The sequence below is a fragment of the Mauremys reevesii genome, linkage group 25, assembly GCF_016161935.1.
Source record: "Mauremys reevesii isolate NIE-2019 linkage group 25, ASM1616193v1, whole genome shotgun sequence".
NCBI classification, from domain to species: Eukaryota; Metazoa; Chordata; order Testudines; family Geoemydidae; genus Mauremys; species Mauremys reevesii.
In genome coordinates this window covers 16803521-16817197 of record NC_052647.1, presented here as the reverse complement: position 1 = coordinate 16817197, position 13677 = coordinate 16803521, and the positions used below count along the sequence as shown (strand labels likewise).

Sequence of the window (13677 nt, the reverse complement as noted above, 5' to 3'; positions counted from 1 at the left end):
GGTTTCAACCCCAGCGAGGAGGAGCCGGCAGCTCTGGGCGCAACTGCAGGGTTAATGCTGCCATGCACCCCCAGCCAAGGGGGTCCCCAACAGCCTTGGAGCCAAGCCGGGATCCCCACTTTAACCCCGCGCCGTGCCGCTCCGACCCCGGCGTCGGCCCGCGCCGTGCCGCCCGCTCTGACCCCCCCGCGCCGTGCCGCTCCGACCCCGGCGTGCTCCGGCCCCGCGCCGTGCCCGCTCCGAGATGCCGGCTCGTCCCCGAGGGGAGCCTGGCCCGGGATAGACAAGTCGTAATACTGCTCACATATAAAAGTAATAATCCTTCATTTGTACATTTATACAGTGTCTGTCGCCCCCCCTCCCCCCCCAGCTTCTCTCTTTATTGGCTTCTTTCCCAAACCGACGGCACCGCAGCCCCCTCCCCCGTCTCTGCCCCCTGTGCTAGGGGGTTGCCCGACCCCCCCCGTCCCTGCCCCCTATGCCAGCGGGTCAGCCAGGTCGTCGTCCGCACCCCGCGACAGCAGCTCCCGCTTCTCGTCCGTGCTGGCCAGCGAGTTCCGGCTGTTGTGGGCTCCCATGTAGAGGGTGGCGTAGACGGGGTTGGTGAAGTTGGTGGGCTGGGGGGGGAGAGCGAGGGGTGAGGAGAGGGGGGGAACAGAAGGTCCCCATGGGGGGGGGAGTCTCCCACTGCCCCCCCTTTTCCCTCTGCAGCCCCTGTCCCGTCCCCCATCCCATCCCCAGTCGACAGCCTCCCCCTCCGCAGCCCCTGCTGCAGGGCTCCCGTGGGGTCGGCGCCGGCCCCCGCCCCCACCCTCACCTTGTCCGGGTCCAGGGCGAAGTCGGCGTCCAGCAGCTCCCCCACGTCGTCCTCCGGCTCCCCCTCGTACATCTTGTAGGTGGGGTTCCCGATCTCCACGTTCATGGCGCCGTTCGTCATCCGCTGGTGCTGGAAGCCTTTGGCGCTGGGGAGCACGGGGCGAGCACAGGGTCAACGCTGGGCATGGGGGGCAGAGTGTGGGGCACAGGGCTTGGGGAGCCCCATGCTGCAGGGAGGGGGCCCTCGATGTCACAGGGGCAGGGCCCCACAGCCAGGTGACCCTCTGACTAGAATCTCAGACCCCCGGCCCAGGGCAGGTCCCCCCAACCTGCCTCCTGGCCTGGTAAGCCCCCCCGCCAGGCCCAGTGCCAGGTCCCGCCCCCGACTCACCCTTTAACCCGCCGCTTGTACCAGAAGACCGCCAGGCCCAGCAGCAAGATGAGCAGCAGCAGCACGATGGGGATGACGATGGAGGCCGTTCCTGGGGTGGCAGGGACAGGTGGCACGTTAGGGCGCAGCTGGGGGGCCCCGGACCCTCCCTGGGTCCGGCTCATGGGGCAGGGGTGGGCTCCCCGCTGTCTGGGGCGATCTGGGCCTGGTGCCGAGGTGCCTGGGGGGCGCTCAGCCCCTCGCCAGCTGAAAGGGACTCAGATTTCTGGGGGGGGGGGGCAGTGGGATGAGCTGGCTCTGTGGGTGCAGACACCCGCCCTCCCACCCTGGGGACCCTCAGGGGGCAGGGAAATGTCCCCCCCCCATATACATACGGCCGCTCTGCTGCTCGCTGACCACAAACTCGTCACACCGCAGCCCCGTCACATCCGTCGTGCACCTGGCGGGGTGGGAGGCCAAGCGCAGGGTTAGAGGGGAGCGGGGCGCAGGAATGGGGGGGCACATGGAGCAGGAACACGGGGGGGGCGGGGGCACGTGGAGCAGGGAGGGAGTGGGCAGGGGGAGCTCGGAGAGCGTCTGGACTGGGGGGCTCGCAGAGCGGATGGTCCCTGCCACTTGTGCCTCCTCCGCTGGGGGGGACCCCTCCCCCCGTTGCTGGGGGGCTCTGCTGAGACTCGGAGCAGGGGGCACATCCCGGCAGCTCCCGCTCTGGCGGCAAGTGCCCGGCCGGCAGAGCCGCCCTACAGCCCCGTCACCCCCTTGCCGTGGGGCCGGGCGGTGCTTACTGGCATTCGGGCATCTGCGTCCTGCCGTTCATGGTGCAGGTGCCCCCGTTCAGGCAGTAGTTGTCGCAGGTCAGGCAGCTTGGTGCCATCTTGCCACCCGGGCAGCTGTAGGGCAGAGACGGGGCGGGGTCAGTGCACACACCCCGATCCCTCCTCACGCCCCCCCCACCCCCCAGCTGTAGGGCAGAGACGGGGCGGGGTCAGCGCATGCACCCCGATCCCTCCTCACGCCCCCCCACCCCCCAGCTGTAGGGCAGAGACGGGGTGGGGTCAGCGCATGCACCCCGATCCCTCCTTGTGCCCCCCCCACCCCCCAGCGGTAGGGCAGAGACGGGGTGGGGTCAGCGCATGCACCCCGATCCCTCCTCACGCCCCCCCACTGCCCCCCAGCTGTAGGGCAGAGACGGGGCGGGGTCAGTGCACGCCCCCCCCACCCCCCAGCTGTAGGGCAGAGACGGGGTGGGGTCAGCGCATGCACCCCGATCCCTCCTCGTGCCCCCCCACTGCCCCCCCAGCTGTAGGGCAGAGATGGGGCAGGGTCAGCGCATGCACCCTGAACCCTCCAGGTGCCCACCCCACTGACCCTGCTCCCCCTAGCGCCAGGGCTCTGGGGGGGCTGGCAGGGCGCAGAGCCAGCCCCCCCCTCCATGCCCCCAGCTCACCAGGGCGCTGTTCTGGGCAGAGCAGCTCGGTGCCCCTATTCTCCTAGCGCCGCCCCCATCACAGTCCCTCCCCCCAGGCAGGCTCAGCTGCCCCTAGACGCCGGGCGTGGCTGGCACCCTTCCCCCGCCGCCCCGCGCCAGCCCCAGACACCTACGTGCAGGTGACCTCGCCGCTCTGCCGGTTGATGCTGCACTTGCCCTCCTGGCAGCGGGAGCACTTGCTGACCTGGCAGCGGGGCCCCTCGTACTGCGGCAGGCAGCGGCACTGCTTGGCACCGCCGGCCGCCAGCTGGCACACGCCCTCGTTCTCACAGTAGTCGAAGCACTGGCCTGCGGGGGAGAGGGGGGCGGTGGGAGGGAGGAGTGGCGGGAGCAGCAGGGCCCATGCCAGCATCCCCTCTCTGACCACTAGACCCCACTCCCCTCCCAGCTGGGGAGAGAACCCAGGAGTCCTGGCTTCCACCCCCACCCCCCTCTCTGACCCCTCGGTCCCACTCCCCTCCCAGCTGGGGAGAGAACCCAGGAGTCCTGGCTTCCACCCCCACACCCGACCAACCACTAGACCCCACTCCCCTCCCAGCTGGGGAGAGAACCCAGGAGTCCTGGCTCCCAACCCCACCCCCCTCTCTGACCCCTCGGTCCCACTCCCCTCCCAGCTGGGGAGAGAACCCAGGAGTCCTGGTTCCCAATTCCCCCCTACCAACTACTAGACCCCACTCCCCTCCCAGCTGGGGAGAGGACCCAGGCGTCCGGCTCGCCCCACTCACGGTACTGGCAGCGGTCGCCGAGGAAGCCGGCCGGGCAGCGGCAGTTGGGCTGGTTGCCCTGGTTGACGCTGCAGCTGCCGTTGTTCAGGCAGTATTCGGCGCACACCTGCTGGTTGCACCGGGGCCCGGTGAAGCCGGTGGGGCAGCGGCATGTCGCCATCCCTGGGAAGGGGGCCAAGGCATCAGCGGGGAGGGGCCGCGGGATTCGCTCGTTAGGACAGACACTGGCACCGAGGGCAGCCGGATCTGCCCCGACCCTTCCTCCCACGCTGGCGTGGGGGGCTCAGGGGCACGGCCCCGCCAGCCCCATATCCCTGAGCAGCCGCAGCTCCCAGCCACACCGACCAGCCCCTCCAGCCCTGTCGGATCCCCCAGCCCCGCGGGCCCATCTCACCTGACGGGGAGGCGGCGCAGGTGCCCCCGTTCTGGCAGTACTCCCAGCACTGGTCCAGCTGGCACTTCTCGCCGTTGTAGCGCGGCTGGCAGCGGCACTTGGGCTGCTTGCGGGCGTTCAGGAAGCAGCTGCCCCCGTTCAGGCAGACCAGGTCGCAGGTGTCGCCGGTGGGGACTGGAGAGCGCGGGAGAGGTGTGAGCGGGGCGGGCACGGGGGGCAGGGTGCCAGCCGAGGGGCAGGTACCGTGCCCGGTGGGCACACAGCTCTGGGTGGAGCAATGCCCTGGACTGGGCCGGGGGGAGCCAGTGGGAATGCGGTGACCCTGGGAGACGCGCCCCCCACCCCTCCCTTGGGCAGCAACCCCTGCGGCTGTGCCAAGGGGGCGTCCCCCCCTCCCCGGGCGGCACCACGTACCGACGGGCGAGACGGTGGGCGAGGGGATCACCACGCACGTGCCGTTGTCCAGCCGCTTCCCGTTGGGGCAGGTGCAGACGGGGCCGCTGGGGCTCAGCAGGCAGAGCCACTCGCATTTCTTCCTGTCGCAGGGGTTGGTCACTGGCAGAGAGAGGGGAGGGGGGGGTGGGTGACGGGAGCGCAGGGCGGGGGCTGCCCGGCATCCTGCCATCGCTCCTGGCTTTGCCCGCTCCGGCTGGCTGCCTGAGCCCTTTGCTCTAGGGCAAGGCCGTGACTCCCCCCGTCGCAGGGGCCTCTAGTTCTGAGTCCTGTTCCCCCTCCCTCGGCGGTGCCGAACAACAAGCCCATCTACCCTGGTATCCGGCCTCCTTCCCTGCTGCCCCGGCTCAGACCAACCGGCCCATCGGACCAGGTGTCCCCCAGCCCTGGCCGCCCCAGCTCAGACTGGAGGGGGCTGTTCAGTGGTTGTGACCCCCCATTTCCTCTGGGGTGGCCAGGGCTGAACTCCAGGGCGTGCTCCGGACAGGGCAGAGGAGGCGGGGGGTCCCCGGCACTCACCGTCCGGCTGCTTGTACTGGTGGTAGAGCACCACGTCGGTGGCGTGGTTCAGCCCAGACGTCAGGTTGGTGACGGGCCCATGCCCGAACTTGTGGATCTTGAAGATGCGGTTGTTAATGTAGGTGACGCCGTAGATGTAATCCTCAAAGATGTCGATGCTGAAGGGGTGGCTCAGTCCTGGGGCGACAGGGGCGCGGAGTCAGAGGTCGGCCCTGCAGCTCAGGGCGCAGCTGTAACCGGATACCTGCTGTGTCTGGCCAAGGGCCCCTCAACCCCGGTATCAGGCCTCCTGCTGGAGCGCGTCTGCAGCTGCTCACTGGTGACCCCTTGTGGGCAGTGAGGGAACAGCTCCGGTCCCTCTGTCTCATGGTGCGCTCTGGAGACCGAATGCCAGATCCCCGCGCCCCGGCGCAGCCAGGCTGCTGGTCCCCAGCCAGGACGGGGCGCTGGGAGGGGGTGGGTGGTGGCTGCCCGTCCTAAGGAGACCTCCCCTGTCCCAGCCCAGCCCGGGGCTCTGCAGCGGCCTCTCACCTTTCTTGTTATCGATGGCCACGACGGGGTCGGTGCCGTCGAGACGGATGCTGCCGATGACGGAGAGCTTGGCGTCGGCCCAGTACAGCCGCTCGTTGTGATAGTCGACAGCCAGGCCTGCGGGGAGACACGTGCTGAGCTCCCGTCGGCCGCAGCAGCTCCAGCAGCCGAGTCGTGGGCGCTGCGGGGACGTGGGCTGCAGCACGGCCGGCCAGATACCCCCGGACGGGCTGGATGGCAGCAGGGCCCAGCTCCTGGAGTCCCCAGTTGTGGGTACCCCAGGAAGAGGGCAGATCGCGCAGACATGGGGTGTTACGACAGACTCTCCAGATCCCCAAGCGCTTCGTACGGGCATTGGTTACAGACAAGGGAAACCGAGTCACAAAGCAACCTGCCCAAGGTCACAGGGTGGCAGAGCTGGGAAGAGAACCCAGCAGTCGTGGCTTGGTGCTCTCACTCCAGAGCACGCTATCTGCCTGAACCCGGGCTGGGTGGAGGGGGATCCCCTGCCCCGCCCGCCATGCCCGGCCCTGCTCACCTGTCGGCCACTGGATGTTGTCCTGCACCAGTGTCTCCCTCATGGTCCCGTCCATCGCGGCCTTCTCGATCTTGGGGTGGTTGCCCCAGTCGGACCAGTACATGGTCCTGTGAAGGGAGGAAAGGCCGTGGCAGAGTGGGTCCCTGGGGGAGGGGCGGAGCGGCACGGCCCCGGGCGCACAGGCTGCTGTGAGCCCAGCCCCCGACACTGCAGTGCCCCGTGCCCGCAGGCCCACTGACCTCAATGGCCTGTTTGTGCTGCAGAGACGAGGGATGGAGCCGGCAGTGCGCTGGGAGGCACGACGGGCCCTCGAAGGGTTAATCCGCACCACCCCCGAGGGGGGGGACCTTGGCACCTCCCCATGGCAGTTACCCCATCGCCCCACAGTGCCAGGGCCCTGGGCACTCACGCCCAGCAGGGATCTTCCCACCCACAGCCCCACTGGGGCGAGCTGAGACTGCCCTGGGGTAAGATGGGGGGCACGTGCCGTGGGGGAGGGTGGTGGCAGATGTGGGGCTGGATAAGGGTGGGGGTGACAGATGGGGAGGGGAGTGTCTCACCCTCAGAGTGGGTCAATCACTATGGCATGAGACAGGGTGGGGTGTGGATGCTGGATACGGGGGGTGGGGGGCAGGGCCATGGGTGCCAGATACAGGGGGACAGGCCTTGGGGCACGGGGGCTGGATACCGGGTGGGGGGGGAGTGCAGGGTGGGAGAGGGGTCTGAGCGGGGCGGGGAGTCTCGTACCCTCGGAGCGGGTCGACCACGATGGCGTGGGGCTCGTCGATCATGCCCGAGATCAGCGTCTTGCGGTTGTCGCCCTTCATCTGCGCCACCTCGATGACGTCGCGCCCGGAGTCCGTCCAGTAGACGTTCCCGGCCACCCAGTCCACGGCGATGCCCCGCGGCATCTTGAGCCCCGAGATCTGGAAGGCAGAGAGAGGCGGGGCCTTAGCACCCTGGCCCGGCTCGCCCCGGCCCCCCGGAGCCCCGAGCGCCCGCTCACGTTGAGGTGGGTGACGCCCCCGTCCAGCTGCCGGCGGTTGCGGTTGGAGGCGGTGGAGGCGGCGGACGACGGCAGCTCGCGGTAGGAGATCTTGCCCGTGTGCCAGTTGGTCCAGTAGATCTTGTTGCCCTTGATGTAGATGTCCATGGCGTCGATGCGCACGTTCTCGTCGCCCTGGAAGGCCGGCTCGTAGGCCGAGTTGGGGTTGAAGGGGTACATGCTGCGGATCTTGTTGTCGTCGGCGATGTACAGGATCTGCTGCTCCGAGCCTGCGGGGGGAGAGCTGTCGGTTGGAGGACCGGGGGGGGCGGGGGACATGCCCGCGGGCTCGGCCAGCTCTGGGCAGTGGGATTGGCTCGTTCCGGCGGCCAGGGACTGGGGGAGGGACCAGGGTGGAGCCCAACGGCCTCCCGCCATGGGGCGCGTCCCACGTGGATCCTGCCCGGGGCCGGGCGGGACAGATGCTGGGAGCGCAGGGACGGGAAGGGATTGGGACGGCTGCAGAGAGGGGAGCTGGGGCGCCAGGGAGACGTCAGCTCAGCTGGACACGCATCCAAACCGCCCGCGCCCCCCATACCTTCCGCCTTGCACGTGTGATGGGTCTTCATGAAGTTGCGGGCGCAGCTGCAGACGTGGGAGCCCTTGGTGTTGTTGCAGAGCTGGGAGCAGGTCCCGAACGTCGAGCACTCGTTGATGTCTGGGCGGGGAGCAGAGGCAGACAGGCCGTGAGGGGCCGGGGGGAGCTGCGACGGGGCGGGGGGGCCGCCCCAGGGCAGTCCTACCTGAGAGCAGAGGGCGCCGAACGGGGGCAGGCGACACAACAGCTCAGGGCTCCAGGGGAAGGTGGGCTGAGGCCAAAGGTCGGGGGGTGTCTGCGTTCACCGCCCATTCCAGGCAGCGGAGCTCTCTCCTGGTGCTGGCACCAGGGATCATGCCCCCCAGCTGCTCAGCACGGCAGCTCCCCAAAGCAGGGAGCCAGCGGCAGCTACTTGGGGGTGACGGGCCATCTGGGGAGACGGGCTGGGCCAGGGCTGGGCCGTCTGCGGAGAGCGCCGGGCACAGGGGTGAGTAACAGATTAGAGGGTGCTGAGATGCCACGTGCTGCCCAAACTGCCAGTGCCGTCTGCCAGGCCAAGGTCAGGGTGCCAGTCAGCTGCCCCCCACCTGGGCGGCGTTCACGGGACGTGCTTCCGAGGTCCAGTGGGCGAAGCACTCGCCTGGGACTCAGGACACCTGGGTCCTATTCCTGGCACCCGCCATCTGAAAACCAGGCCCCTCTTCCCCAGAGTCCCTGGGAATTCTGGGAAATCTTGGCCTTGTCTCCTTCAGAAGAACATCCCCAGAAAGGCAGTGGCTGTGGTGGCCACAGCCGGGCGTGGCCCTGGGAGTGTGGTACCCACCAGGCAATCCCCCATTCCTTGAACCCGCCCCGTGTCCGTGGGCAGCACGGTTCCTCCTGGAGTCCAGCTGAGCCCCGGTCCCTGGCAGGCAGAGGCCAGGCCGGGCTCCGTCCCGGCCTCCCCCCCGGCAGATCCCTGAGCCCAGCGGCCTGGTACCTTGGCAGGTGTTTTTGTCAGGTGCTTTCTGGAAGCCGCTGCGGCAGGCGCAGTGCATGCCCGTCTGGGACTGGACGCACTTGGCCTCGTCCCCGCACATGGTCACGTTGGTGTGGCAGTCGTACATCTTGGGATCTGCAAGGGGGACGAAGGGCCCAGCAGCTCGCCATGGGACCAAAGACTGTGCCAACTGCCGTGCTGCCCCGGAGCCAGCACCCGCCTCCCCCCAAGGTGACATCTGTGGGCAAACGTGGGACCTCAATAAGAGAGCAGATTTCAGGCGACCTGGGAACACTGGCCCAGCCCTGACAGAGGAAAACCTCGGAGGGAGAAAGCGGCTGCAATAATCAGCTTCCCTCCCCCCAGCCCTGCCGGTGCCCCTCACTCCCATCCCGCAGCCCCTGCTAGCCCAGCCCTGAGCTTCCCCCAGCCCTGCCGGTGCCCCTCAAGCCTGACCCACAGCCCCTGCTAGCCCAGCCCTGCCCCCTGTGACAGTCTGTACTATTATGATCACCACTTTTACAATACTACGATACATTGTGTACAAAGAATGGCTTGTGAGGGATCATTTGAAAACTCGTAATCTGCTGAACATTATTATCCTGGTACAATATGTGCATCAACACTGCATGTGAAATTATAAGATTCTACTGTGTATCGTTGTTATAACCTGTTCCAAGGTTCAAACAAGCAGGTGCAAACTAGTTTTTCAGAGACAAGGACACACTAGCACCCCAGACAGGTGTTAAAGAGCGATCGCCGGCTTAAGCAACCGTTCTTCAGCAGCAGGAAGGTATAAACAAGAAATTTACATTTCCTCACAGAGCAGGTTCAACCCTCACGTCTGCTGCCCCCCAGCTGGGGGTAACCCGCAAAGAGGGAGGGGGCTATAAACATGAGAGACAATGATCTTCAACTCGCCGCTCCTTCTCCCATCTCTGCTCAGGACATCAACGACCACCCACCGGAAGGACTCTGACCTGGGGGAGGGGTCCCTGGCTGCCAGGGAATCCAGCCTGTGAACTATTACAACGTGTGGTGAGAGAGACTCGCTTTCCAGCCCACTCACCGCCCCGGGAACACTGCTCCTCGTCCGAGCCGTCCCCGCAGTCGTCGAAGAAGTTGCAGCGCAGGACGGAGCTGATGCATTTCTGGTTCTTGCAGAGGAATTCGTTCTTCTCATGGCTGCAGGTCTTGGGCCTGGCGGTGGGCGACTCTGTGGGGGCCGGCAGGGGAGTGGGCTTGAGACCAGAGCATGGGAGCATCCCTGGGGGCTCGGCGCCACCGACCCCTGCCCCACAGACGGACACACGTTCCCTGCCCCAGGAAGGATACAATGGGGAACGGGGTGGGGCTAGTGATTACAGCAGAGGGCTGGGAGCCAGGACTCCTGGGTTCTATCCCTGGCTCTGGGAGCAGACAGGGATCGAGTGCTAAGAGCAGAGAACTGGGAGCCAGGACTCCTGGGTTCTGTTCCTGGCTCTGGGAGCAGACAGGGATCGAGTGCTAAGAGCAGAGAACTGGGAGCCAGGACTCCTGGGTTCTGTTCCTGGCTCTGGGAGCAGACAGGGATCTAGTGGTTAGAGCGGAGGACTGGGAGCCAGGACTCCTGGGTTCCTCCTCTGGCTCTGGGAGCAGACAGGGACCGAGTGGTTAGAGCGGAGGACTGGGAGCCAGGACTCCTGGGTTCCTCCTCTGGCTCTGGGAGCAGACAGGGATCTAGTGGTTAGAGCGGAGGACTGGGAGCCAGGACTCCTGGGTTCCTAGCTCTATATGTGACTTGCTCTGTGGCCGTGGCTAAGGTAGAGCTCCTGCCCAGGCCTGACTGCCCATCTCTGGAGCGGGGCAGCGGCAGTGACCTCAGGGCTGCTCACCGCAGTCCCGCTCGTCCGTGCCGTCCCCGCAGTTGTCGATGCCGTCGCACTGACGCCCAATCCACAGGCACACGCGGTCGTTCTTGCAACGGAACGGTCGGCCAGGCGGGCACTGGAACCTCACTGCGCCGGCGACAGACAGGCAGAGCCGGTGAACCGAGACGCCGCTGCCTGGCTCAGCCCCTTCCCCACCACAAACGGGCCCAGGTGCCACGACTCCATCGCAGGGCCCGGCTGGAGAACCTGGCTCCAAACCAGTCTGACCCAAACTCCCTGGAAATCCCCCAGGCTCAGAGCCCCACAAACTCCGCTCCCCCACCCAGCCTGTGCCCCCTCCTGGGCTGACCCCCCAAAACCTCTGCTCCCCCTTCCAGAAGTGACATTCTGCCTGTTCCCCAGCTCGGCCTCGCCTGCTAGGCCAGTCACTTGGGCTCCGTGAACCGCTCACAAGCACCCGGGGTCCAGGCCATCCGCCCACGGAGCCTGCCCCGCTGCAGAGCATGGGCGTTACCGGCACCCGCCGCCCGTGTCTGACCCCGACTCAAACAGCTCAGCCCTCGGAGAGCTGCGAGCTGCAGGCAGAGACCGGGGCTCCCCAGCGGTGACAGGGAATCGCCTGGGTGGGAGAGCCGGTGATCCATGCCCCATGGGGCCGAGGGAGGCAAAAGGACCCAGTGCTCCCCCTACCCCAAACTGGGGCCCCTCCACGCTAACCTCCAAACTCTCTGTTCCCCCCGATCCCTGCCAGTCGGACCAGGGATCAAATTCCTTCCTGCCCCCCCAGGCTGGCAATGGGCTGACCCTGAGCATGACACCAGACGGGACAGAGGATTCTCTGGGTCACCTCAGGGCGCCGTCCACCCTGTCCGGCTGCGGCTTCGTTTCCAAAAGGTTCGCCCTCACGTGCCCACGCCTCCCGGAGCCCTGCCCCAGCGGCAGCGCCCCCCTGTGCGTGGAGGTGGGTTAGCCGGGGAGCGGCGCCGGGCAGGGGGCACTCACAGCACTCCTCGGGGTTCTCGTCCGAGTTGTCCCCACAGTCGTCCTCTCCGTCGCACTTCCAGGCCAGCGGTTTGCACAGGGTGTTGTTGCACTGGAACTCGTCCAGGGGGCAGGTGCGCACTGCGGGGAGGGGGGGACGGGCGCGTCAGGGTCCGCGCTCGTGGGGAGGGGGCCGCGCTGGGGGCGGGGAGGGGGACAGGAGCTTGCTGGAGCCTCCTTAGCCGAGTGATCAGAAAGGAGCCCAGGAGACTGATCCCAGGCCAGGGGCAGCGCCCCCCATCCAGCCACAGCCGGCCCGTGGATCTGGGGAGCAGATACCCAGCGGCAGGTTTTTGGCCTTTATCTATTGGCAGGCATGGCCCTGCAATGCAAATGCAAATGCCCAACTGCACGTGCAGGTTGGGTGTGTGGTTGCACGCCAGCACGGCCGGCTCCCTCATTAGGCTCCAGGGTTAACACGGCCGTGAGGTGTGTGTGTGAGCCCTTCCGCCGCACTGCTGTTACCCCCGGTGCCGCAGTTCTCCTCGTCGCTGCCGTCCATGCAGTCGGCGTCAGCGTCGCAGCGCCAGCGCATGGGGATGCAGTGCCCGTTCTTGCACTGGAACTGGTCGAACTCGCAGCGCAGCGTGCAGTCCTTCTGCAGGGCGGGAGGAGACAGCGGGTGAGCAGGGGGGTGTCCAGGGAGACAGGACACAGCCCTGCAGAAAACCCCACCAGAGCGAAAATGGGGATGGGCTCTGGCAGAGCCAGCCCCGGTGAGTCACAAGCTACCCAGGTGCCAGGCCGGTTGCCCACGAGCAGGAGGCCCCAGTCCCACTGGCAGCTGCAGCAGCCTGGGCCCCAGAGCTCAGGGGGCAGGCCAGGGCTGGCTGGTGGGGGGAAGCTGCCCCCTCTCCCGTCCATACCTCGTCGGAGCCGTCGGCGCAGTCGTGGTCCCCGTCACACTTCCACCGGCCGGCGATGCAGCGCCCGTTGGCACAGGAGAACTCGCTCTCCGAGCAGGGCCTGGGTGCTGGAGGCAGAGGGGAGAGAAGATGGGGCGGCCCCGGTGAGTGGCGTGGCTAACCGGGGGGGTGGGAGCGGACGCAGACACTCATTCAGCGGCGCCGGGGGAGCAAGCAGAGCCGGGGAAATGGCTAGAGAGGTGCATGGCTCATGTTGATTTCAAATGCCACCCCCAGCTTCCCCAGAGGGACGAGGGGGGAAGGGAGGGAGGGACACTCCCAGCTCTAGCTACCCCCTCTGGCTGCAGCTCCATCCCTGATCCCCGCCCCCTGGGCGCTCCCGTTCAGGGACAGGGACAGGTCAGCGGCTACGGCGCTCGCTCGTGCACTGGCTGCGGGCGGCTGCCACCCCCTGGTGGCGGTGGGACAGGTGGAACGCGGTTAATCTGCATCTCCTAGAGCTGAGGCCGCACCTCAGAGCTGCTGGCTCCCACGGCAGAGCTCGGGCCTGGCGGGGTGATGCCCTGGCCACGCTGGCACGGTGGGACCGACGCGTCTCCTGGCACTCGCTCCCTGTGTCACGGAGCTGCTCTGAATATCACAGCAATCCCTGCTCGGAACGGGGATCTGCTCCCGCCCCCCCCAACGCATGGCTTTGCTGGCTCCAGCCTGGAGGAACCCGCTGAATTACTTTCGCCCCCATCTCCTGCTCCACCCGGGGGAGATCATGCGCCATGTCCCCGCTGGAGGCAGCAAGAGGGTGGGATGGGAGGTGCAGACGGGGGCCGAGGCTGAGGAGAGCAGACCAATCTGGGTCAATTTGCAGAAGCAGCTGGGGTGGGGGTAGAACTTGGAGCTAAATATGAGCCATGCCTGGGCCCCGGTCGGTTCCGGAGGCGGGAATATTTAACCCTGGCTCTCTCTGTGCCCGGGGGCAGCAGATTCTGGGGAGGTTCAGCTGATGAGGTTCAGAATGACTGTCCGGGTCGGTCTCTCCCCCACTCCCCATCCCCTCTGCTCCAGGCTGGTTGGCTGATTTATTTACTGAGCACTTGAAATGGCATTAAGAAGATTTCGGCAGGAACCTACCTCTGAGCGCCCCGTAACGACAGTGTGAAAATGGAGAAAAACGTAAGATGAGGTGAAATGGCACAAACTCAAATACACGACATGAGAGCAACAAAAAGGAAAAAAAGAAATTCCACCCTAAAGCCTGGAAGGAGACCGGAGGGGCAAGGACCACGGGCTGAGAACCAGTCTGACTGGGCGAGGCCTCGTCTCTACGCACATTCGCGCCGGGTCAGTTACATCGGTTTCGTTCACTTGGTGCCAACCCGTGTGGTGACACTCTGATTTCAGCTCAAGCTGATCCTAATCGGCTTCCGCTGAACTGCCATCAGGGTGTCCAGACGGCCTTCTGCCGCGGGTGTGTCTACACGGGA

General features: G+C 66.7%; 1 protein-coding gene across 2 annotated transcripts in view; it reads right to left on the bottom strand.

Moving 5' to 3' along the window:
• Positions 1-229: 229 nt before the first annotated feature.
• Positions 230-13677, bottom strand: part of LRP1 (LDL receptor related protein 1) — a 172756-nt gene continuing 159308 nt past the window's right edge. For both annotated transcript variants that reach the window (XM_039514552.1, XM_039514553.1), the window contains exons 69-89: positions 12197-12303; positions 11796-11928; positions 11292-11411; positions 10293-10415; positions 9488-9634; positions 8419-8553; positions 7440-7559; positions 6863-7131; positions 6604-6782; positions 5857-5963; positions 5319-5435; positions 4788-4964; positions 4230-4370; positions 3816-3989; positions 3422-3583; positions 2810-2984; positions 1993-2097; positions 1582-1646; positions 1208-1298; positions 818-962; positions 230-617 (exon numbers count right to left, since the gene is read on the bottom strand). In XM_039514552.1, coding sequence (XP_039370486.1) covers positions 477-617; positions 818-962; positions 1208-1298; positions 1582-1646; positions 1993-2097; positions 2810-2984; positions 3422-3583; positions 3816-3989; positions 4230-4370; positions 4788-4964; positions 5319-5435; positions 5857-5963; positions 6604-6782; positions 6863-7131; positions 7440-7559; positions 8419-8553; positions 9488-9634; positions 10293-10415; positions 11292-11411; positions 11796-11928; positions 12197-12303 — 2933 coding nt within the window. In that variant the 3' untranslated portion in view covers positions 230-476. The remainder of the gene's footprint in view (positions 618-817; positions 963-1207; positions 1299-1581; positions 1647-1992; positions 2098-2809; positions 2985-3421; positions 3584-3815; positions 3990-4229; positions 4371-4787; positions 4965-5318; positions 5436-5856; positions 5964-6603; positions 6783-6862; positions 7132-7439; positions 7560-8418; positions 8554-9487; positions 9635-10292; positions 10416-11291; positions 11412-11795; positions 11929-12196; positions 12304-13677) is intronic.